This window comes from Tamandua tetradactyla, chromosome 7, assembly GCF_023851605.1.
Source record: "Tamandua tetradactyla isolate mTamTet1 chromosome 7, mTamTet1.pri, whole genome shotgun sequence".
NCBI lineage: Eukaryota > Metazoa > Chordata > Mammalia > Pilosa > Myrmecophagidae > Tamandua > Tamandua tetradactyla.
In genome coordinates, this window is record NC_135333.1 from 124,460,430 (window position 1) to 124,485,569 (window position 25,140).

Here is a 25,140-nt window from a genome sequence, read left to right on the forward strand (position 1 = left end):
ATTTCTCATGCAAAATAAACCTCAATAAACTAACAGAAAAAAACCCACAAAAAACAGCATGTTGTAAATGATGGGGTCAGAGGAGCACGTAGAATGGGAGGCTAAAAGAATGGATTTTTCCTGCAAAGGCCTATTCTGAGCCTTCAGATACATTCAGAAATGCAGAGAGAAATAGTCAGTAAAGTGGCCTGCTCATCTTAGAACATCTTCGTTGGGGAAAAGCACTCAGAGTCCATTCTTGTGGAGGAAGGTGGGCTAGGAGAAACTCAGTATGGGGAAATCAAATAGAAAGGAATAAAACAGAGGAAGGTCAGGGAAAAGCAAGGATAGGATTCCAGTGGCGTCATGGCCCAGCTAGGGAAGAAACCAGAAAGGGTCCAAATAGGACGACTTGGGTCTTTGGAAAGAGGGCACCCTCCACCAACAACAGCAACAACAAAAGGCAGCAGGAATGAGCAACAAAAGGAAAAAATAGACAAACTGGACTTCATCAAAATTAAAAACTTTTGTTTATCAAAGGACACAAAAAGTGTGAAATGACAACCCTTGGAATGAAAGAAAATATTTAGAGATCATATATCTGACAAGGGTTTACTATCCAGAATATATAAAGAACTTGTTCTACAACAAAATAACAAAAAACAAACAAACAACCCAATTTTAAAAAATGGACAAAAGATCTTAAAAGACATTTCTCCAAAGAAGATAATCAGATGGCTAATAAGCATATGAAAAGACGCATCAGCTATTAGGGAAATACAAATCAAAACTACAATGAGGGGCGGATCACCGTGGCTCAGCAGGCAGAATTCTCGCCTGCCATGTAGGAGACCTGGTTTGATTCCTGGTGCCTGCCCATAAAAAAAAGAAAAACAAAAACAAAAAAACCACAGTGAGATACCACTTCACACCCACTAGCTACTAACAAACAAACAAACAAACAAACAAAAAGCCAAAAAAAGCAAAATGTAGGAAATGGCATAGCCATTATTAAAAACAGTTTCCTAGTTTCTCAACTTTTTGGTACATACCTCAAAGAACTGAAAGCAGGGACTCAGATATTAGTACATCAGTGTTCATAGCAGCATTATTCACAGTAGCCAAAAGGTAGAAACAACCCAAAGGTACATTAACAAATGAATGGATAAACAAAATTTAGTATATGCATTAATGGAATACTATTCAGCCATAAAAAGCAATGATACATGCTATAACATGAATGAATCTTGAAAACATTATACTAAATGAAAGCCAGTCATTTCATTTAATAAGCCAGTCATTAAAGGATAAATGATTCCACTTAATATGAAATATTTAGAATAAACAAATTCACAGAGAGAAAAGATTATAGAGGTTGTCAGGGGCTGAGGGAGCATAGAGGGAATGACAAATTATTGATTAAAGGGTAAAGAATTTCTGTTGGGTGATTAAGAAGTTTCAGTAATTAAAATTTTGATGGTAGCACAACATTGCAAAAGTAATTAATGCTGCTGAAGTGTACGTTTAAAAACGGTTAAAATGGCAAATTTTATTTATCTCCCCATAGTTAAAAAAAAAGGTAAAAAGAGGAAAAAAGGGATAAAGGGAGAGGAGAAAAAGTACAGAGGAAGTGGGGGGATGGTGGTGGTGGTGGCATAATATTAGCAACTACCAAAGTGCTTCTGGGCTACCAAAGCCTACCCAGGATAAGATTTTTTGGTTTGGAATGTGAGATCATGATTAAGCTGAGGAATAAATTTCTGAAGGAGCAGAGATCTCTGCACCAAACAATGCTCCCTTGTCCTGAATCTACAGTGTCTAACCCAGCACCAAACTCTTTGCATGAGATGAATCAATACTAATATGTTAATGCATTGATTCTCAAGTTAATGATTCCAGCATCAGGGACAGAATCTGAACAGAAGTTTGGAGTTCAGAGTGGTCACCTGGACATTCTGTTTAAAACATTTCCAGCCCCAAATGGTTGTTCTCTTTAATCATCACTTTATCCCTTCCTCTCTTGCTGTCTGTTTCTAGGTATAGATGGAAGGTGGAGGCAGATGGAGGAGTAAGGGGGAGAAAAGGGGGCAAGACTGTATTAAAATACACACATTTTATAAAAGAACACTCGCAAGTATTGAGACTTTAGAAAGTGTGACATACACACACAGAAACACAATATGAGAGAGCCAAAGGGAAGAGTACAGTTTACCCTTTTTATAAATTTGAATTAAGACACAGAGAAGTCCACGTGCACACATACACACACATACACACTACTTTATTCAGCATGGAGGTAAGTTGATATGAACAAGACTTAATTGGGTAGATGGTGGTAGAACAAGAATGAGAGTCAGGGCTATAGAGACAGGACTACAGAGAGTGTGATTTAGGGAAAGATGAAGGACTAGAGGCAAAGCAGGTTTTCCTAGATTTTCATGGTTCTTTAGCTTCATTTTACTATATTTTAGAGGGGGCGATACTGGGCCGTTGTGGGCCACTTCCATTCTAGTTTCTAGTTCCTGGGGGTAGAAACAGTCTAGTGTGTGACTGGCTTACTGTACCCAGGAAAGAGATACATCTAGGGCCAAGCTGGGCTGAGCAAGGGGAAAAGGGAGCCTGGGAGGTGAAATAAGAAAAACTGCAGCAGAAAAATCAGTGTAGATATATGGGCTTCCTGACTAGCAGAGAATGCTTCAGGATAAAGCTATGAAGTTCATCATGGAAGAGCTCTCTTCATGGAACAATAGTGCAGTTCTGCTCAGAGTAGTAAGATGACTTTTAACTCCGGAACACTAAGGTTCTAGTTCAGAATAGGACCTGACTTTTATGCTGATGACTTGCATGGTCTCCACAGAAGCAAAACTTTACTCAAACCCAACTCTAGTTGGTACCAAGGTCTTCCAGTCTAGCAACAGAAGGAGAATGATATAGCTCTTGATATAGCTCTTATATGGCCTATAGGAAACAAAGACAACATTTGGGGTCTTTGTGCTTTGAGTCATACATCTATATGCCAGGGGTCCTGTTTGAGTGTTATTCCCTTTCCCTCCAAACTACAAAGCAAACACATTCACAGTCAGGTTGTGGTGGGAGCTACAATCTTTTTTTGAGCTCCATATATGGATATAGTGAGGCAAAATAACTTTGCTAATTACACAGGATTACAGGGATGTAAGGTACAGTGGAAATGTGGTATGGGATAAAATATCTCACTGAAATTTCTGAGGAGAAAGAGGGAGAAATATAAAGTGAAAAACTCACAGGCCAACCCTACTGAGAGCATTTTGGCCAAATCTTTGCCCTTATTTTTCTCTGCCCACAACTTACAAATGAGGGATGGAAGCAGGGTGGCATGTCTCAAAAAACTGATCATTCCTGCCACCCACAGCACAGGAGACATGATTGTATTTCCAAAGCCTAACTGAATCAGAGTAGAGAGGGTGTTGATACAGAGTGGTGACTCACCTGTGAGATCATGTGATTATTCAAGGATGCCTGTTGCTGAGGTGTGGGTGGAAGAGCAGGAAGCTGCTGCTGTTGCTGCTGCTGCTGGGCAGTGCAAGGGAGAAGGCCCCGGATAGACTGGGATGAGGTGACCTGGTTACACACTTCTGGGGCACCTAATGCCATACCTAAGGCAAACAGGAGACCCACCAAGAGTTGTAAGCACAAACCTTGAACATACCAGCCGTGGAGGATACAGATGAAGAGCTCTAATCTTTCCTTGTCCTTTGTCTTCACTCCTCCCCGCTGCCCATATCCCCACTGGCTTTTGAAGATACATGCATGAGAATAGATGCATTTCAGCTTCCCTGCAGATGGGAGTCCTCACTCGGCAGGTTTCTGCTCCCCAGGGACAGGGACGGCTTTGACTGTTAGTGTTTGATTCTGGAATTGAACAAAATGTGAGCCTGCTGAGGCACCTCCCTTAAAGTGCCTAGAATCTGTCCATCATGATTAGATATCTGAAAACATGAATACTTACTTCCTGGGAAGATCCAGATTCCTGGTCCCTTAAGGGACCTATCTTCTCTTTGCTTTCTTCTCAACTTGTAGTATCTCTTATAAAAGTTGCTGAGGAGGCAACCCTACCTTTTCAAGTATGTGCACGCACACATATATATACACCCCTCACCCAACTATTCTTCTATTTTCAGCCTCCTCAAGGCATACACTCATTCATTCAAACAACATTCTTTTACTTTGTGCCAGGCATCGTGTAATGAGGACACAATGATAAAGGGACATAGTCTGTATTTACTATTAAGAAGCTCAGAATATTTCAACGAGAGATGGATATCAAAACAACTACTACACTGAATTGATGCTAATGTTCTGGGATATGATCATGATGACAAATATGCAACTATGTGATGATATTGTGAATTGCTGAGTGTATGTGTTGGGAATGTTTGTGCTTCTCGTAATTTTTTTTTAATTAATAAAAAATTAAAAAAATAAATATTCAAACTTGTATCAAGTTATGAATATTTTACCTAAAAAAAAAAACTACTACAATATGATAATGATAAGGGATACATCAGTGACATGAACAAAGTTGTATGAAAGCAAAGGGTAGGAAACAACTCTTTGGAGGGTCAAGGAAGGATTTAAAGAGGAGGCGGTAGGAGAGATGGGCTTGAAAGATGAAGAGAAGTTTATCATACTGAAAAGGACAAAACTAATGTTATAGTCAAGAAATGGTTGGAGGGCCAGAGGAGGATGAAGGTTTGGAAATGAGACAAAGAGAGCAAACTGGAGCCAGGTAGTGAGGTTATGCCATATTAAGTAGTGTGCACTTTATTACAGGGGTAATGAAAGACGAATTTTTAGAGAGGGAACTGACATGATCAGATCTATATTTTAGACCGGGAAATTGGCTTTAAGAGGCTGAAAATGGAGGAGAGAAATCAGCTTAGGGGCTTGTATGTCTTAAATAAAATAAGATTAAGACCTGGACAAAGTTAGAGGCAGTGGGATTAAAAAGGAGGTTAACGGAGAAGGGCAGCAGAGACCTAACATCAGAAACAAAGTTTTTACCATGACCAACATCTTCTGAGGACAAGGTCTACAGAATTTTTGGGATGAGATTCAAGCTATTCTTCAGAGGCAGGAGGATGGTGATAAAGAGGCCCCAGTGCGTATAAAGAACTATGCTATTAGTATAGCAAGATTAGATGGAGACAAGTATGTGGCAGATCAGGATAGCTGAAAGGTGGTTATCGGGCTTATATGTAGAATATAAGAATGTTTGCTCCTTTCCAGTGACTGGGCTGCAGAGGAACAGCCATAGCAATTTCCGTCAAAGATCTAACCTACTGATTGCTACACAATTAACTACAGACAGCTAAACACTTCAAAGCCCTCCTTATAAACTCAGAGCCACAGGATGAAAGCAATTACCATTTTCATCTTGGAATATAACCTGAACCTAGGTTGACAGGGATGTCCCACATCAGTCAGAAATCAGAACAAAAAAAATTATCTAGCACCAACAGATTTTTGTGACTCAGGTCAGACGACTGAAAGAAAACCAGAGAGAAGACTCAAAAGGACAACGGATCCAAGGAATCAAACTTCCCCTCACCTGGGTATGTTAGGTTTCCAGGAAACTATATTGGTACAAGTGTTTTGTTAAAAGTAAGTATCAGTGATGGGCATGACATTGAAGGAGAAAAGTTGTAGTACCTGGCCTAGAGGTCCTTCCTGTACTACCACCTTTACTGCTTCCAATGCTGTCGCCCCGAGTTAGGATAGAAATTCCGCTGAAGCTGCTGGCTTTGGTGACAGGGGGCCGCATGCTCCTGACAGAGCCATCAGAGTCGGTGCTGCTCCAGGGCCTTGGCTCCAGAGATTTGAGTTCGCTGTCTGTGCTGCTCTGGCGGCTGCTTGAGGTACGGCTCAGCCCCTCGCGGTTCCCCCTGCAGAGACCACAGTGGTCAGAGGACCTCCCACCCACCACTTCGGCAGAAGGGCTAGGAGAGAGTTCATTTCTATTCTTTCAATAACAAAGAAGGGGTGAGGGTTGGGGTAGGATGGACACTGACTTCTTGTTAGTTGGCTGGCCAACTAAAACTTGATGGGAGCAGACAGAACAAGATCCAGTACAGCAACAAAGAGCACAGAGGCAAACCTGGAAGACAGTGCACTGGCAACTAATTCAATACATCAGACCAGAGGTGGATGGGAAACCACATACATGATGCTGAGATTGGCTGTGGTCTTTTCCCCAACTCCTGCAGGGATCCCACACATGCAGGAAATAAGTGGGTAGCAGAGGGGTATCAGCTCCTTCTGGGAGTTCATAAAAACAAAAAGACTCTTAGAGGGTACTATTGCTAGAACACAGGGGTAGCCAATCATATGGATAAATCACACAACAGGGCTTCTACATAACACATGTCTAAGCCAGCAAAGGTGCTGCTTAAGGCTACCTTTTCAGGAATGGGAAGAGGAATATAGTGACCTAAAGGGGCTTCTGGAAAACTCAGAGAGTCTGGAATTGGCCCAACTTGTTTTGTGGAAGTTCCGTGTTGGTGTCTGGGAATAACCAGTTCAAGGGCCTCTTAGGGCTGATGTCCTCAGCAAGTCAGGCAAATATGCCCTTGGGACGTAGACAGCAAGGGGTACCTAATTGCCTCCACAATCATACCTCTACTGCCATAGGCATGGGCACAAGGCTACAGAGAAAAGGGATTCTTCCTCTCTTATTCCACCATGGAAACACCAGGGTTATCCTAATGTTAAAACCATAGTTTGTGTTTATAAATAGCTGTTTTTAAATTCTTAGGCTGGTTTTAAATTCTGTTGAGCTCATACTGCTTCTCAGTCAATAAGTGACCAAGAACCAGGAATTTTCCTTTCCCATCCCCACAACTAATGACCTAAGTTAACCAAATGAGAACAAGTTCCAAGGTTTGCTATGTATAAGGGGGAGCAATTAAGTAAAAATCATAGCAGTTTGGGCTTCCTCTTTTTCACCACCATCTCAACAAAAGCAAATAGAAAACTCCACCCCAAACTGCTTAGCTCCAAAGACATAAGGCTCAGAGTTAATCTAATAAAGAAAGGTATTACCCTCATCTGCTCCAAAGATAATGTAGAGAAAATGGGCACAATATATGCAAGGGTCAACTGTTCTAGCTTTTAGCCAAGCCTACAGTGGTGGGCTAAGAACACGTTGGCATAGCTGATTAGGAAATGCTAATTCGTCTTTTTTGCCATCCCGAGTAGATTTATATATAACATTAATGCTTCTCTACATACAGAATTGAGGACTAGGTAACATTCCTGTTTCCCCCAACTTGTACCCCTTCCTCATGGGGATGTCAAAAGAAGAACGAGAAATAAGAAGGAAGTGCAGATCATGTTTCCAGGAAAAGAAATAGACCTGAAATGAGAGCCAATGGCTCTTTGTCTCAATGGACAAAGACAAATCTACTGAGACAACTAAAAAAATGTGTGTTTGTGAGAGAAGGGGATACAGTGGTGAATGGATAAGGCTGCCCTGAATATTATGACATTAGAGCTTGAGTTTTGCAAAACAAGTCCTAATAGTTTTTCCACCTAAGTTGAACATTATGCTACCTGTCAGAGTAATCTTGTCATTTACTTCCTCTTTCTAACAGAGGTAGAATATGAATAAGGTAACTTTAAACCACACACCCTGGGAAAGCTTGGGCCAAGGTGGCAGCACTTTGTACTCATCCAGCTTCCCCAAGACAGCAATGACCCAGTGCTCAACATGTGGTTTGTCTGATAATTTTCTGACGAATTTTGGTGAGTACACCATTCTTCCAAGGGTTGGGGAATCTAGGGGGAATGTGGGCCAGGAGATCAGTTTTCCCTCTCGACAACTAATTCTAATGTCTTCTCACTTCACTAAAAATAAGGCTGCTAGGAAAAGTCAGCCAGACTCAATTCTGAACTCTGTGTGTGTGTATTGGAGAGATGAAGATAAAGGACAGATAGCATTCACATTGCATACTCCCATAAAATCAGAGCTGATTTAGTTCTCACAAGCAGGTTGAGTGCTGGTGAAAAGCACATTTTGTTAGGTCTGAGGTGTAGGAAAGAGGCCTGTGGAAGTGGTGGCAATAATTATGAGTAAGCCTCACTATAGCTTATTTATCAATGGGGAAGAACCTCCCAAAGATTCTTGGAAAATTAGGAAATTTCTATAGTTACTGCCAATCCAGATGATGGAATTTGGTGATATCAGCATTTGTTTCACAGAGACTTGGGAAGAAAGATATAAAGCAGTTTGAGAAGATCAACTTATGATCATCAAAGTTCTGGATAAGGACCCAAATAGGGGAAGATATTACCCCTTTTAAGAGTCTATGAAGCTGCATTTTACATGACCTAAATCTTTAATCAAAGCTCAGGGTGAAAAATAGCATCTTAAAAAGAGGTCTGGAAAAGAGAGGGCTTTGCTTGCTCACCAGATCTTTCAAGTTATTACCTGCACAGTTTGAAGTAGTCTGATGCTCCATAGTACTAATAAAGGCATCATTTGTAGCAATGAATCTAAATTAGGGCTCTGAATAGAACACTATGCAAACAGCAAGGGGTGAGATATTTGCAGAGAGCTGGTGTGGTGTAGTGAAAAGAAAACTGGCCAAGAGACCAGTCCCAGTTTTGCCACTAATAGACATGTAAACTTGGGTTAGCCGCTTAATCTCTCTGCTATTATTTTCTTGGATGTAAACCAGCTTACCAAATCAGGATGCTGAAAGAACTGAATCAGATAAAGGATATTTTTGCAACTTTAAAGTACTGTGCATTAAGTCACAGAGTTCACAGGACTTGGCTTAAAAATCCTGTTATTCTGGAATGATCTATGACCCTGAAGTATAGAATATGGAGCAGAAATAACAAATAAAAAAGGGTGGGGAATTCTTTCCCTTACAACCACCAAAACTGTGGCGTCCCCTTTCTGCCAGGGGCTTTCATATGGACCTCAGGGAAGGACAGTCTAGGAAAGAGTTCAGAGATATGGAATGTAATGTATGGACAAAACTTCTACCCAAAGATGGAAAATCTCTCTATTTCCATTTCCACAAACTTTGACTAGCTTTATAAAGAACAAATGGGGAAGGACAAATGAGATCTCAAGTTAATCTGATTTAGTTGGACAGTCCCTTTTCAAACTCAGGATTCAAAAAGAGAAAAACCCTTCAGAAAGGGCTTGGGCTGGAATCCTAGTTAAGTTGCAGATTCTCTAAACTCTGTAGTTTTTCTGTTGGTAAGACAGGAAGGATATATTCAAGATGAGTTGGCACCAAGATAGGGTCCTAAAATAGTTCTTCTCTTACCACCATCTTGTGAAATCCTCTGGAGTGGGACTGAGAGACTGAAATGAATGGAAGAGTTTCATGACTAATTGCTTTGTGGAGAAATGGAGAACATTAGGCACTGGGGAAGTTTAATACAAAGTTTTCACCAGCAATAATAAGTAATGGACAATAACAAAGGACATACTCTATGCTAAGGGAGAGAGTCCTTTCTGAGGTAATCTATACTGTCTCAAGGAGAAAACTGTCCACAGATAGACGTATTTGTATGTGTTTTTTTTTTTTTTTGCATGGGCAGGCACCGGGAATTGAACCTGGGTATCCAGCAAGGCAGGCAAGAACTCTGCCTGCTGAGCCACCATGGCCCGCCCTGTATGTGTTTTTATATGTGTGCATATACTACTCTTTCTTAAAGATAAAAAAAATTCTCTATACTAGGTCAAGGACAAGCTCTTCAAATCTTTCCACAATTTTGGAAAAGATAGTCAAGAGATGCCCATTCCTTTACCTTACTAGAACTGTGTTTCAATCCTTCAAAAATGCTCAATACCACCAAACTTTTGGGAGGGAGCAGTACCTATCCCAAATATACCTATTTGGTCCTATTTACCGCCTATCTAGGACTCAAAATGGAATCAGCAACAATAAAAATAAAGTCACTGAGCAGGAGCCAATTTCTTTTTTTAACAGGGAAAAATATTCAATGTTGCAAAAACCACAAGTTGAATTATTTCACAAGCAGCCATGCATGGAGCAAACTTACTCCGCTAAAAAGATTACAGCAAAACAAAATTAAAAAAAAAAAAGAAAGAAAAAAAAAGGAGAGATATAGATCACACAGAGGTACCTAAAAATCTGCCTTCTCTTGTGAGAGCTAGAAGAAAAGGCTTCTTTGGAGAGTCTGTTGGTTAACATCAAAGAAAAGCATCATTACAGGATTATATTAACCTCACTGACAAAGCTCAATGAGAAGCAGGGAACATGCTAAGTGGTACTAACCTGATGTCATTTAGATATCCGTTCTGGCCAGTCTAGGTGAAGGGGAGAAAATGGAAAATAACTTATAAGAAAACAGCATGGCATAACCGAAAAGGGTGTCCATGATGCTATGAATACCCAAGGTCCTCAAACCAAAGCTCACCCCACCAACAGGGAGAGAGGGAGCAGGGATAGATGACCCATACACCCACACCCAATCTGATTTTCTCACCTTTAATGGGAAAGAGCATTAGGAGTTTTCAGCCTTCCCCCAGAGTGTTTAAAAAGAGAGGGTGGTAAAGGTAGGAGTATGGAAAAGGGAAAGAGGGAAGTATTAACCTATTATTTCCTTTTTAGCCCTAAATTTATTCTTTCTAGAGGTAAGCTGAGCCTAACAATTAGTGTGCTTGGTTCTAAAAAGTGTGTTCAAAGAAAGGGAAAAGGGACACAAGAGAAAGAAGTTTAGTTTTTGGGATATCATCATCAATGGTTATTCAATTTTTGTCTTCTACACTGGCCCAAAATAAAAGACATTCTGACCTGGGACTTGAGGAAGATAGGAAAATGGGGAAGTAGATACTTTTCATAGCCTAAAAAAATGAGAAAACTAAAAGTCTGAAACATTCCCTTTGGGGATCATTTCCTGACAAAGCCACCGAGCTGAGTGAAGTGAGCATCATGGTGGATTCCCAAGCCTTAGAAAAAAGTACCAAGAGTGTCCAGCTGCTGAGCAGAGTAGGCTCCATGTAGAGCAGAGCTTATGTTGGTTAGCTTTCCAACACAGAACTAAAGCTCCAGAGAAGGCTGCAGCAGCAGCATTTCCATCCAAACACCCTTCTTGCCACTTCCCTCTCTTTCTGGTCTGCCTCCTGCTCCCCTTTCCCCCCCAGCATCTACAACTCCACCCTTATTCAGCTCCCACTAGCTGGCTAGGCTCCCCTCCACAAGGGAATCTTTAGATATGGTGGGCTATGGCCATTTTTCCTTGTTTAGACCTTTGGAGATTTCTGTTGCCTCTACCACAGCAAGAGTTAGGAAGTACTGAAATGAAAGTGATAAATCCACAAGGATTTAACAAAGGATACATACATTAGTAGAGGCTTGATAAGACTAGAAATCTGGAGAAAAAAAGGAGAGAAGAGCTAACTTTGGCTTTGTTATGGTTGTAGATTAATATACCCCAGCGTTGTTGATAATTATCCTGAACACTCTATTAAAAGGTGCCTATGCTTTCAGAGTATTTGTGGCTTTGCTCATAGCTGCATGGTGGGGCAGTCATTTTCTATGTGTAAGTAAAGCAGAGGAGAACACATCACATAGTCAATTAGCCTATTATGTCACTAATGCTTCTTAATCTAAAGAGCCTAGAGCAGAAGAACTATCAAGAGGTGGTTTAGTTTAAGAGCATGGACTCTGGAGACAGACTGTCTAAATTCAAATACTAGCTCTTCTGCTAATTACAGTATGACCTTAGGTGGTTACTTAACCTCTCTGTGCCTCAGTTCCTCCTTTATAAAATGGGAAAAATAATGTAACCTTTCTCATAGACCTGCTGTGAGGATTTAAATTAATCTACATAAATGCTTAGAACAGTGCCTGAAATACAGTAAACACTATATAAGTGTTTGTTGGTAATATCTACTAACCGGCTCTGTCCACAATCAGTGACCACAGCTGTGTACAAATGACATTTCTCCTCTCATTCTCAACCAAATGTTTTGCAGGTAAAGATAGAGAACCCTCTTTGAACTATTGTTTGGATAATTTGGAGGGAAATTTTTTCTGACTCACACTGGAAATCTATGTAACAGAAGATAAGAAGATTCTTTACCCTTGGACTTTGGGCTAGAAGGCTTGTTGGGTATCTGTCCCCAGTGAGGATCCTTGGAAGCCCTTGGGTCTCCTGAGACAATGGAGCAAGTTCATAGGGGAGTTCAGTTTTCTTGAGATATTATTTTTCTGAGCTAAGTAATGATGAAAAGTTATATATTTTTGATCTGGTTGAGGGAGGTGAGGGTAGAGGAATGGGAGGAGAGTAATGTTTATCTAAGTATACTGATTAGACCTGGCCATCTTTTGACAACAAAGGAGGTTGGTTATTTCTTCTGTGTTGCTAATATAAATTATAAGATGGTGCTGCTATCTGGATCCTATATTCTTTCTTGCCCAACCACACCTTTTCCTGAATTTCTACTATACATTTCTCTTCATCCTGGCAACCAGGTACAGGGATATCAAATAAAGTTGCCTAAAAGGATTCAAGTTGCCTTTTGGTCCATGGAGCCAGTCTTGTTCTAAGAAATAAGGTAAGGAATATAGTAAGAAAGAGATTTCCTGTTTAAGTAGGGTCTAGAGGGAATAGTGATATCCTCTGTGCATGTGGAATGCAGAGCTCACAGAGGATAGATGCCAAATCTGTGCTCTACCAATTACCAACACATCCTAAAAATAAGGCTGGTTAGACAAGATGAATGTATAGGCTGTGTGGACACTAAGTCTTCCACTTAGAAGCAAAGATGCCTAAAATGGATAGTGGGAGTAAAAGAGGTTAAGTGGGAAGAGGGTTTGATAGACAAGATTCAGGGCCCTTTCATAAGCCCTGCCAAAACCATTTCTATTTTCAGTCTAGTTGTACCTACCAAATTCAGCCACCCCAAGTTTTAGTTCTCTTTGTATGCTGTACAGCAGAATGTATGAAGAATAATACAAAAAAATCTGCAGCTTCCCAATAAGCCACTTTTAATTTTAGAGATCAAATCTGGGGTTGGCTGATGTTGGTTTCAAAAAACATTTATAGAGGGTTCATTCCATTCACAGTTCCAAAGATTAAGAGCTAAAAGCTATGGGCTAACAACTCTCAGAAGCTACACTTACCTCTCGGGCAAATATTCTCTCTCGGACCCTTTGATATTCCTCCTCTCTCTCTTCTATTGACTTGCTCCTCCTTCCATCCTGCAATGGAACTCTGATCTAGATCGATGAGCAGAATTAAGCTAGTTAAGTTCTCCTCGTACTGCAAGCTCACTGCACACCAGCAAGGAAGAGAAACCGGGAGAGTTTATAGTTGCCATCAAAAAAATGGGGGAAAAAAATTTCCAATCATGGACAGGTTTCACTGGGTACATCTGACCATGCAGTTTGGGAGATCAGGTTTCCTGGATGGCTGGGGTTCTCCATCTTCCCCACCCCCCAGAGTATCAAGAACAAGTATTTATAAGGTTTGGGTTATTTCCCTGTAATAATCAGGCACTCTCCAAGTCAGTAAGGATACAAGAAAATAAACAACATTGCTTTGGAGGGGAAGCAAGGAATAGAAAGAAGTTAGAAAGGGAGAAGAAACAGGTGTTTAGCTAAGCTGTATACAGAGGAGGAGGTTTACAGAATTAGCATGTGACATTATCCCTTCTTTAGTCACTTATGCCAAGACCCAAATCACACACAGAATAGCAAAGGGGGCCTTGGAAATGAAATCCCAAGGGCGAAACTAAACTCAAAGTCTAAGCACTTTTTTCTTCCTCCCATCTTAACGATAGCCACTGAAGAGAGGGAAGGAGAGGAATTACAGAAATAGAGAAGAAATAAAACAGAGCAGCATAAAGAAAAGAGGACTAGAACAGAAAGAAGGATGGACAGAGAAAGGCACAGACAAATGAGGTACAGTGGAGGCAGAAGACAGAAAGACAGACAGGAAAAAGAAAGAAATGGAGACTAGATAACCTTTCATTCTCTGAAAAATACGCAAGGTGTCTAGAAAGGATGGTTGGGCAAATCACCTCTCTGCCTCAAGCAAGCATATCATCAACTCTCCATCATTAGCCCATCCTCTCTGGACGTGCAATTTGTGAACACTATCTTGGTTAAGGTGTTACAGAGTGTCCTCTTCCATACTAGTTTTGCAGGTAAAGAGTTCTGAGGGAGATGACATGTCAAATGAATGTCATCAGGTTATAAAAGATTCTGACCTTTAATCCAGAAGCTTTGAAAGCTTCAAATGAAGCATCCTGAAGGAGACTGCTGCTCTAGGCTGATCTCCACCAATCTCCAAAGGTAGCCATAACTTCAGTGATAGAGTAGAAAAAGCATAAGGGACTTTGAGGCCAGGCAGAGTCTCAGCTCTGCCACCTCTGAGTAATGTGACTTCAGGCAAGTAACTTAACATCTACTAGTCTCAGTTTTCTAGCATGTACCCATCTTATAGGGTTGTGGAGAGGATTAAGATATAACGCATGCACTGTGTTTAGGATAGAGCTTAGTTTAGGAAAGACACTCAATAACATAGCAATTACTATGCTTATTATTAAGACAGAAAAAGGAATAGAGGTTACCCTATCATGGATCAAGCCTGAAGCTGAGAGAAGAAAAATTCACAATAGGGAAAGATTCCATGCTACCCCAATGTGCCTCTGGGCCTAAATAATTCTTGATCCACAGAAAAAGGGTTTTGGGAAAATGTAGAGAAGGGCATCAGGATGGAAAGGCTCTTTCTTGTTTTTTGAATTTTATGTTTTATTTATTTGTTGTTGTATCAAACGTGACCTCAATAGATACGGCACTTTTCTCAAAAGGACTCCCTCAAATACTCAAGTAGCAAGCAGGAAAGGTCCTGGTCTCAAGTCCTTATATTATCAAAAAAATTAAATTTGACTCCAGAACTAAGATATTATAGTTATCATTAATTAGCAAGAATCAAATAGGCTCTATCCCACCAAGTTCTTCAAAACTTATTCTCTACCTAATCCCCACTGATGGCTAAATTGAAATAGGCTAGATCTAAACCCTCTACTTAGCTAGGAAAATAAACCCCTAAACAATTACTATCTAAAAGGTACGCTAGAGGTCAGGACAACAGCTGAGTCTATAAGTGAGGAATGGGGCAGATTGTTTACCTCTTATTCCCAGAGGAGTGAATCACAACGGGGTTACTGCCTGAGGTTCCCAGCTAAAAAAGTCAAATTAACTCACTCACCTTCGTAGAAGGATTTGGGAAAAGATTCAGGAGTTTGCAGAAGGGATCAGAAAAACCTTTATAAGTGGGTAAGTTAGACTGCAACTTTGCCATTTCAAGGCTAGCCCTGAGCTAGCATAAGACTGGAAGTAGGGTAAAGTAGCTTTTGGTATTCCCAAAGAAATCACTAACTACTAAAGAAAAAAAGTATGAAACCATCAACTGGATCAAGGGAGGGAGGGATCTTGCTTTGTCCCAAAATGACATGGAATCAGAAGTCAGTGGCACAACCAGGGCATCCTAGGCCAAATCAGAAAACCCAGCAAACCTCAGCACCATGTCTCTCTGGGGCTAAGAGCGTGGCATTCAACTCAACAAGTAGAGTCAGTCCTGAACATCAAGCCAAAGCCAACTCAGTATCACTCAATACATTTTTCCATACTGAGATAGTCTGAGTTTTTTTTCCATCCCACCAAAATTCTCCTCCCCTCCCAGTTTCTCTTATAACAGTCTCTCTCTTGGGCCCGTCCCTTTCTATTCTTCACCTGATTATCATCTCGGTCCATACTGGCGTCATCTCTCTTGAGAATGAATCTCTGTTGAAATTCTGCATTCTTCTCATCTTTTATGTGTTCTGAGAACCTCTGTTCAGGGCTGGGATTGGGAAAGAAATATGGAAGGAAGGGAAGAATAAGACCCTTTTGTTAGGAAACAGACCTTCTAGGTATAGCTCTCTTAAGTTCCTCAATTACCACTCAAGGAGTTTCTGGAGTCAACTATCCAAAAAGTCACACAAAAGTTATAATTAAATACTTAGGCTCAGTTCTTTTATATATTTAAAACTTGTCTTGCAAATTAAAGTCATACCTTAAGTTATACATATCAGTGAAGGTGAAGAGAGGCTAGGACCAGTCTTCACCAAGCTCCAGTGCCTCTAAAATTTGTCCTTGACACCTCAAAAGGAGTTTGATGATATAACCCTCAACATTCTCCCCTCCCCTGGAAGAGATCCTGATCCTACAACTTCCTCTTTCACCCCAGCAGGTTATCTCAGGAAAGTCTTCCCATTCATGGTTTCTTCCCTTACATTCTTGTGTTACTGGTTTTGTTGATGATGACAGCTTTCCCAGTCTGATCAACATTGTGGTCCATCCCAAAATAGGCAGCTACCCGGTGTAAAAGCATCCGGTGATATGAGGTCATTTGAGGGAATTTCTTGAACTGGTTACTAAAAGAAACCCAGGGGTAAAAAGTGAAATAAAGGCAAACAACAGTAATAAAAACTAATTGTAATTTTTCGTACAAGTGTCTAAAGTGGGAAATTTCTTAGGAGAAAGAGACATAGTACAAGGGAGATAGATATTTATTCAATGGAAAACAAAAGTTTCTCTTAGCTTCTTTACTGCAGATCACTCTGACCCACTATTCTCATTCTGAATGCTTCTTAAGACCTAGGTGTCACCTATTTGGATGACACTCTACACAAAAAAGGGAGAAATTTAAGAATACGAAAACCTGGGACAACAGCTAGTTGCTGAAAAGCAACTTAAGTCTATGCAATAGCTTTAAAACTTCACTTTGTCTTCATGCACATATTTAAAAATCCGTTTGGCTTGCTTCTCCCCAACTCCTTTTTGTTCCCAGAGAGCAATTACCTTAATAATCAGACTTAAAGTGAAAGATGACAGAGAGATGTCTTAAAATTTGCCCTAAATTTCTTTCCAGTACCCCCACCCACCTCTAAATATATATTTCAAACAAGTAACTTACTTGTTGTCATTAATAAATTCCAGAATCTCCTGTTCTAATTTTAGCAGCATCATTCTGTCCCTGTTTAAAAAAGATTAAAACAAAACAAAACAAAAACGCAGCCCAACTTGCTCACTACAAGAGCTGAGGGGAGGGATATATCTAAATCCCAACAGTGTAATGCAAAGGCTGCTCAGCATCACCCGTTGGTCCTGCGTGCATGGGTTTGTGTGTTTTTTGGGGGTGGGGTGGGGGGACATGCACTGGGAAACCCTGTGGTGTTTCTGAGAAACAATCCAAGTACACATTTTGTAGTTCCTTCCTAATCATGTATTTTGTTTTCCATATCAGAAATTTAATTCTATGAGCAGCCATATGCATATATAAACACATATATCATACTTAAAAATTTAATCATTGTTCTATAACCCATCTTGTTATTTATAGAACTTTTAAGCAATTATGATTTAGCTTATGATTTATATTGGAAAAAATCCAATTATTTTTCTTCTGTGCATGCCCAAGCCTTCAGATTTCTTTGTCCCTGCATTCTTCTTCCAGGGAATTTTCCTCAAAATATAAAACTATGCTGGAGAGAGATGATGGTGGGATAGACATCTTAGATTCTAACTGGAGAACCTCCAGGAAACTGCTCAGCCTCTTGGGTATCCTGCTGGTCCTTGGCCTCATTCCCTCTTCTACCAAATCATGTTATTACCTTGGGTTCTTTTTCAATGTATTTACAAGAAATTCATGTAGGTCTATTCCAGTGGAGTCCGTATATTCTTGGCTGGAATCTAGAACCACAACAACAAAAAAAATTAAGAATAAATGAAACTGCCTTGCGTGGGGTCTGACCCCAAGCAAAAGCCAACAACCCAATCAGAAGAGATGACAACAAGAAAGTAAAAAGAAACTGTAAGCATTTCATCATGAAAACCAGAACAACCTTGATCTGCCAGACCCCCAAAATTCCCCCTGACAAGGAGAGAATGAGGAATCTGGGTCACAATGTTGTATCAATGGTACACCAAAAAGCTGCCTTTACTGAATGTACTAATCCAAACAAAGCTGGTTTTATTCTGGTTAAGCAAAATAAATTCCAGGTAAGGACAGTCAGGGCAAAATTTTCCAGAATCTCAGCAAATATGGTTAAATGTTGATTATTTATGTGTGAATCATTCGCTTTGTGGATGTTTCATTTCAAATTTTTAACCCCAAGGTTTCCTTTCTCCTGCCAACTATCATTTTTATGGGCCATGTATATCTTTTTGCTACCAGCCCGAGTTTAAAGCCAAAGTAAGCCTAATAACTGGAGTAGCAAATCTGATGATTAAAAAAAGAAAGAAAAAATCGTTCCAGGCATTCCCAAACCAAATTATAAATGGTATTGGAGGATCTGCCACTAGTGATTATCCAAGACACTCCTTATTCTGGAAGCACAAGTAAATCAGAACTGACAAAAATTTCCTCTCCATGGGGAGCACCAATGCAGATAAAGTAGCTCCCTATGGTATGTGGGCCTCTCTGGCAGGGTTGATTAAAGAAGTAAAGAAAGCCACCTAGTTAGGCACATCCTCAAGCAACCGAGCAGTCAGCAGGACACTTTGAACTGTTGGGCTGGTAAGGCCAGCAGGTATTAGGTTTCAGGATGGAAGGAAAGGTCACCTGCAGAAACAATCATATGGCAGATGAAAGAACAGGTAAGTCCTCACCTCTGGACAGCATCTTTCTTGTAACCTTTTCTTTGTTTTTTTCCTTGTCTTCCTTTTCAGAGACATCCTTTGTGGACTTCTCCTCTTCCTTGTCAGAAGGGCAACTGATATGTAACTGAATTATATCCTTGGATAAGGGGAAAGATGAACATAATCAAAAGGGATTCTCCTGAAGTTCCCTAGGAATCTCAAAGAAGGCTAATCTTGGGAAGAGTGTATGTTGTTCATTAAATTGTTTTAGCTTTTGTTTTATCAAAAGGGTAAAGGTCAAGCCTTTTTTGCCAGCAATCACAGCCTACTATATGGAAAGGTCAAGTTACAATAGACGTTCTTGGCATAGGAATTGAATGGAAATTACTCTAAACACTGGGTGGAAAGGGTGGGAGTGTGAAAACAAGACTCAGCCCGGATCATCTTGTCTGTATCATCCTGGGTGGTCCGAGTGTGAAGAGTGTGAAGACCTATACTTTACGCTCTCATCCTTGCTCTGCTCTACTGTAATAGCTTTTGTTTCGGAGCTCCTTAACCCCGCTTTCCAAGTCTCATGTTGATGCTACTGCTTGCATACCAAACGTTAGCAAACAACTGCCTCATTCGAAAACCATACTTACTCCTGTAAAGGACCTACCTGGGTTTCTAGTGACCCATCAGCAAATGGGGTAGAGGACTCCTCACATACTGCCAGGCTGCGCACCAACTTCAGCTTGGAATTAGACTGGAAAAACCAAATACACATATATATTCCCTTGGTAGGCACTCAGAAACCTTTATGGCTAAAGGAAAGGTACTCTCTTGGCTCTATTAGTTGCCACTTTCACATTAGAAGCATTTTTTAAAATAGGTCCTACTTGCCAGTTCCTAATACACTTGAAAGATAGTTCTCCGCTTGCAACAATAGATATGTAAAAATAAAATGGCTACTCTGGACAGATGTTGGGAAAACTACCTCACACAATTCCCCTTCTCTAGACCAATGCTCAGGTTTCAGATTCAGAAGTTCACTGCCAATATACATAGCACAGCATAGTAGAGAGACTGGATTTGAGAATCACAAGTCCTGGATTTAACTCCTGGTTTTGTACTTACAAGCTACGAAACCCTGAGCAAATCACATGACCTCTCTGGAACTCTGTTCATTCCTCAATAAAAGTGGAATAAAAATACATTAAGCCAGGTTCATTTCCCTGTGCCTACCCATGGAAAAAAATACATTACGCATTAGTGAGATTTAGATGATATAAAGTAGGTAAATATACATCTAAAGATAGTGCTTAGCATACAGAAGACAATAAATTTTAAATGACTCTAAACCTGAGGTGGCAAGGGTGCCAAAAGAAGTGCTTAAGAAAAGAGTAAAGAGAAAGACTTTGAAACACTTGGGGTTTAATGCTATAAAAGGCTAATCTGCCTGGCTTTTTCTGCTGGCTAGAGAAGGCCAAGAAGATCTGAAATCCACTGGGCATATCACTGTTCTCTTAGGGAATCCATTCCCAAAGCCAATAATTGTAGAGCGACTCATTAGAAATGTATAAACATTTACTTAGAGTTCTTGCAATACATCAAAGGTTTATAGTGATTACACAAGCACAGAACATGGTATGTCTGTTCCAGGTAATGCAGCATAGTGAAAAGAACTCCCAAGTCTGAAGAACTGACTTCAAGTTCTTCAAGTTTTGCCATTTACTACTGAATGTCATTTGTCAAATCCCTTAATTTCTACAAGCCCAAGATTCCTCATCTGCAAAATGGAGATAAATTTAATTTATCTCAAAAAGTCTGCCCAGGAATCTAAGAAGCAGTGAGCACCCTCTGTGTTTTGAACTTTAACATCAGCAAGTCCATCACTGTGGATTAGGCCATGTGGAAGGCAGCACATGGTCCTAATTTATCATACTTCAAACCTAAGCCACATATTGGCTGGGCCACTCTCAGCTACTGCCGTTATTTTTCTGGGGGGAGGAGCTAAGCACCCTTCATTATTACTTCTGGTGACAATTCTTCCCACTGCAAGAGAAGTTTAACATTTTATTGTCTCCTAACTAATTAAAAAGCTATCGCACACTAACACATATAGTCCTCCCTGCTAATTTTGCTTAAAATAATCTGTGCTGTGCTAATTTTATGATATAATAATTAAAAACAAAATCCTCTTTCCTGCCCCAACCTAAAAAGTGAAACATCAAGAAATGCCTACACTTTTAGGATATCCAAAAATGCTGATTCATCTTTTCTAGTAAGACAAGATTTATCTTAATGGAAAATTCAAATGGGGGAGAAAAACGTGAGAAAAAAAAAAAGACTCATATGAGAAGCCAGGGTGAGCAGAGAAACTGGTATTTCAGGTTCTGGATGGGTATTATCTCAGACATCAGAAATAAACTGTGCCTGAGCTAGATATAATGAAGAAAAATAAAGCCAAGTCTTCCAATAGGAAATGGGCGAGTGTATGTGCTCGATGATTAGAATTCAAAGCTCAGGCAAGAAAACTTTGCCTATAACTGATCTGAATAAGCTGAATATTGATGATAAGGCCATTTCTGAAAAATATTACCAAAAATATGGTGCAGTGGAAGTGCTCTCACCTTGGCTCGTTTCCTGGCATGACCATGGTTGGATGTCCGCCTCTGTTAGAAAAGGATTAGAAAATATTAAAAATAGGAAAAAAACCAACACTTAAATTAATCACAATACATATTTACAAAGACAATCACTAACTGTAAAAAACCATTACAATAATAGCCAAACTAGGTATGAGAACCACTTGGTATGCTATTCTCCTATACTGCAACTCCAGCATTTGCAACATGGAAGGAACCACAGACCACCCAAAGGCAAATTACCACTTACCATGCAAAGAGAGAAAGGACACTGATTGGTTGGCCCATTTCACAGATTAATAAAAATTATATTTGGGCATACCATAGAATCCTCTCCCGATTAGGATGCTTTTGGAGATAGATGTCACTAACACAGCATGAAAGAATATCTAATCCCCAAGCTTGCTACATGAGGCTATTTAACCCATAAGGGATGTGAAATATGACCCCTAACCATCACTTAAAAATGCCTGTATAAGAGAACACAGAGTTCTGACTTGAGATACCTAAAACATCTGTCTCTATGGCTGCAAAAATGGGATGAAGACTTTTTTCCCCCCAATTGTTTCCCTCCCTGAGAGTTCTCTAAGTTGTAAGCTCCTGGTGGTAACTTCTTAGCTTTTCTGGGCCAAGGATGTAAGATGGGATAGGATACAAGGGAAGGAGAATGAAAGACAGAGGTAAGACTTCCAGAGCAAAGGGGAAAGAGAATGGGTAGGGAGCACCGTCGAAGCTGAGGATGATAAAAAATATGAGCTTGAGGTGGGATGGGAGAAGGAATGACTAATTAATTGATAAAGTTCATGAACAGCTGAGAATCCAAAATGGGAGCTTTTGGAAAGAGGTAATGCGTAGGGTTATATTTATGATGAGGCACTTTTAAGTGTAATGAACTGTTTAGAATGGAATTTGCTGCCACCAGCCTGTGTAGAGAACTGAGGCCACAGGGTTGGACAGCGGAAACAAGACAGACACAGAGCACCAGCATGATTCTGGGTAGGTGGGGATGTCTCTTTTCTTTGCCCTCTTCACTAGTTATCAAACAACACTGCCAGAAGGCAAAATGAAGAATTGGAAAAGTAGATGGAAAATAGAAATGATGATGGGTTTGGCCAGTAGCAAGGTTTGTTGCACCAAGAAAGAGTCATACTCCAGGAATACAAAGCAGTATTTGTCACTATTTTTTCAAATAGGTAATGTATACACATGGCACAAACATTCAAGAGGCATAATAGAGGTCTACAGAATAGTAAGTCTCCCTTTTTACACCTGTTCCTGGCTACCTGGTTACTTCCATAAGGGTCAACAACTATTAAGTTTCTTGTAGATCTTTCCAGAAATCTTTATTTTTAATGTTTTTTTATTGTAAAATATAACATATATACAAAGCAAGAAAGAATCAATAATTTTCAAAGCACACTTCAACAAATAGTTACAGGACACGTCACCAGAGTTTGTCATTGGCTATCATTCCATCATCTCAGATTTTTCCTTCTAGCTGCTCCTAAACACTGGAAACTAGAAGGAATATTTATATTGTGATTCACAGACATACTCATCTGTTAAATCCTATTTTCTCTGTTATACCTCCTCCTTCTCCTTTGATCCTTCTCCCAATCTATAAGGACAATTAGGCAATGCTTGTTCTGACTTTTTCATGTTGAGAAGGGGTGTCCACAGTAAAGGATAAGGGGATGTAATTAACTGATAATCTTGGAGTGGCTGGCCCCTATGGGTTTCAGTATTTATCTGACTTAGTAGTCCTTCGGGAATTATAAGTTCCAAGAAAGCAAACTTAGTGCATGAAACTTTTAAAGTGTTTCAGTTTGAGCCCTAATATTCTTAAGAGTTGACAGCAGTGTTGTTGGTTGGGGTTTAGCAAACCATGGCAATTAGCTCTATCTAACTGAAGTTTGCATACGAGTAGCCTCCAGAATAGCCTCTTGACTCTATCTGATCTCTCTTAGCCACTGATGTCTTATTTTATTACTCTTTTCCCCCTTTTGGTCAGGAAGGCACTGTGGATCCCACAGTACCAGTGCCAGACTCATCATCCGTGGGAGCCCCATGCTGTCACGGAGATTTTCACCCCTGAATGTCATGTCCCACATAGGAGGGAGGGTAATGATTTTCCTTGCAGAGTTGGGTTTAGAGAGAGAGAGAGAGAGAGACCACATTTGAGCAACAAAAGAGGTTTCCTGGAAGAAACTCTTAGGTTTCTCTACTACAGAAATAAATTTCATAAGGGCAAGCCTCAAAAATTAAGGGCTTGGTCTATTTTCGTGGGAGTCCCTAACCATGGAGAGGGTATCTGGGGTTTCCCAGATGGGAGAGTTAAATAGTTCCAGGGAAATACCAGTTATTACACTCCAGAGATCTTTTTTTTTTTTTGCATGGGCAGGCACCAGGAACTGAACCCAGGTCTCCCAGGTCTCTGGCATGGCAGGCGAGAACTCTGCCTGCTGAGCCACCATGGCCTGCCCTCCAGGAATCTTTTATATATATATATATATATATATATATATATGCCCATGAACAGAGGCATACACTCAATTGTGACAAAGAGGTTGTACCCATTTATACCCTTTCCAACAATGTATGAATCCACTTATCTCCCAGAATGTATATAACAGTCAAACACATTTCGAAAATCTAATATGTGCCAGGCACTATACTACCTTACTCGGGGATACAGAGATAAAAGACACAAACCTTGTCAAAAATGAACTCATAATCCTGTTGGAAAGACAGACAAATAGACAATTACAATACAGTATATTACAGGCATTACAGAGGTATTCAGGATGTACTATAGGAGCACCTAGCAAAAGCATCTAACTCAGCCTTAGTAATACATAAAGTCACAAATACTGAATTGCCTACTATGAGCAAGGCACTGTGCTAGGCCCTAGGGTACAATGGTGATCCAAACACTGACCTAATCCTGGACCTTGTGGGGAGTTTATAGTTCTGTTATGCAAAGAGCCATTAATTGAAGAATTATACAATGCATATAGACCTGAGATGAATGAGTAAGGCTGTCAAGGAAGACTTTTTGTTGGGGGGTGGGGATGGGGAAGGAGGAGGGGAAAGGGTGGGTGGGGAAGAGTTACAGGTTGGAAGAGGGCCAGAGAAAGAATACCAAGGAGAACATACTAGGCAGAGAAAGCATGTGCAAAAGTATGCTTTCCCTAAACTTTTCAGCTCCCATTTATAACCAGGGAATCAAATAAGGCAAAGCACAGGATATGAGAGGCAGATGGTTGGCAGGCAAGGGACTAAGTCATAGTATGCCATGCTGAGAAATCTGGGACTCAGGCAAGGGTAGTGAGACACAGATAAATAGTTTAAAGAAGAGAATTAACATGGTCGTGTCTCTATTTCAAAATCATTCTCTAAAGCAGTATGTAGATGAATCAGTGGGGATTACAAATTTAAAAGCAAAAAGCTCAGCTAGGAGGCCATACCCAGCTGGTTACTAAATGGACACATCTGAGTTCACTATGAATTAAGTGGGGGCTTGCCCAATTGCATCTTGGTACTTATACCTGTTATAGCACTGTTTCTATGAAAAAGATGTTCTGAATTCCAATTGCTGATCCTAAGATTATATCTTGCACAGTACAAGTAATGAAAATCCTCCTTCTCCAAACTCTTTACAGCTTTTATTTGTAATAGGGACTCCCCTGACAGCATCAGTTAGATTTTGGGAGTGAGGGTAGAACAAAGAGTAGAATTTTTAGCACATGATCCGTTAGGAAATAAATGGGGGGACAGAGTTTCCTAAGGGACTGCTCCATAGGATTGAGGATGGCTGACAAAGCTGTAGATTTTGCAGAGAGAGCAGAAGCTCCAATAGAGGGCAGCAGCAGCTCTAC

At 40.2% G+C, this 25,140-nt stretch overlaps 1 protein-coding gene across 30 annotated transcripts in view; it reads right to left on the reverse strand.

Annotated features, from left to right (window-relative positions):
• R3HDM2 (R3H domain containing 2) overlaps positions 1–25,140 on the reverse strand; it is a 301,698-nt gene that overhangs the window by 23,253 nt on the left and 253,305 nt on the right. For 10 of the 30 annotated variants that reach the window (XM_077111144.1, XM_077111138.1, XM_077111129.1 and 7 more), the window contains 14 exons: positions 23,975–23,998; positions 21,248–21,289; positions 19,294–19,380; positions 18,666–18,792; positions 17,669–17,747; positions 16,972–17,031; positions 16,289–16,429; positions 15,747–15,855; positions 13,131–13,226; positions 10,278–10,309; positions 10,126–10,179; positions 5,671–5,903; positions 3,668–3,870; positions 3,448–3,528 (listed from right to left, as the gene is read on the reverse strand). In XM_077111144.1, the coding sequence (XP_076967259.1) occupies positions 3,448–3,528; positions 3,668–3,870; positions 5,671–5,903; positions 10,126–10,179; positions 10,278–10,309; positions 13,131–13,226; positions 15,747–15,855; positions 16,289–16,429; positions 16,972–17,031; positions 17,669–17,747; positions 18,666–18,792; positions 19,294–19,380; positions 21,248–21,289; positions 23,975–23,998 (1,368 nt within the window). Of the gene's footprint in view, positions 1–3,447; positions 3,615–3,667; positions 3,871–5,670; positions 5,904–10,125; positions 10,180–10,277; positions 10,310–13,130; positions 13,227–15,746; positions 15,856–16,288; positions 16,430–16,971; positions 17,032–17,668; positions 17,748–18,665; positions 18,793–19,293; positions 19,381–21,247; positions 21,290–23,974; positions 23,999–25,140 lie in introns of all 30 variants that reach the window. The other 20 variants (XM_077111127.1, XM_077111134.1, XM_077111136.1 and 17 more) reach the window with 14 other exon arrangements.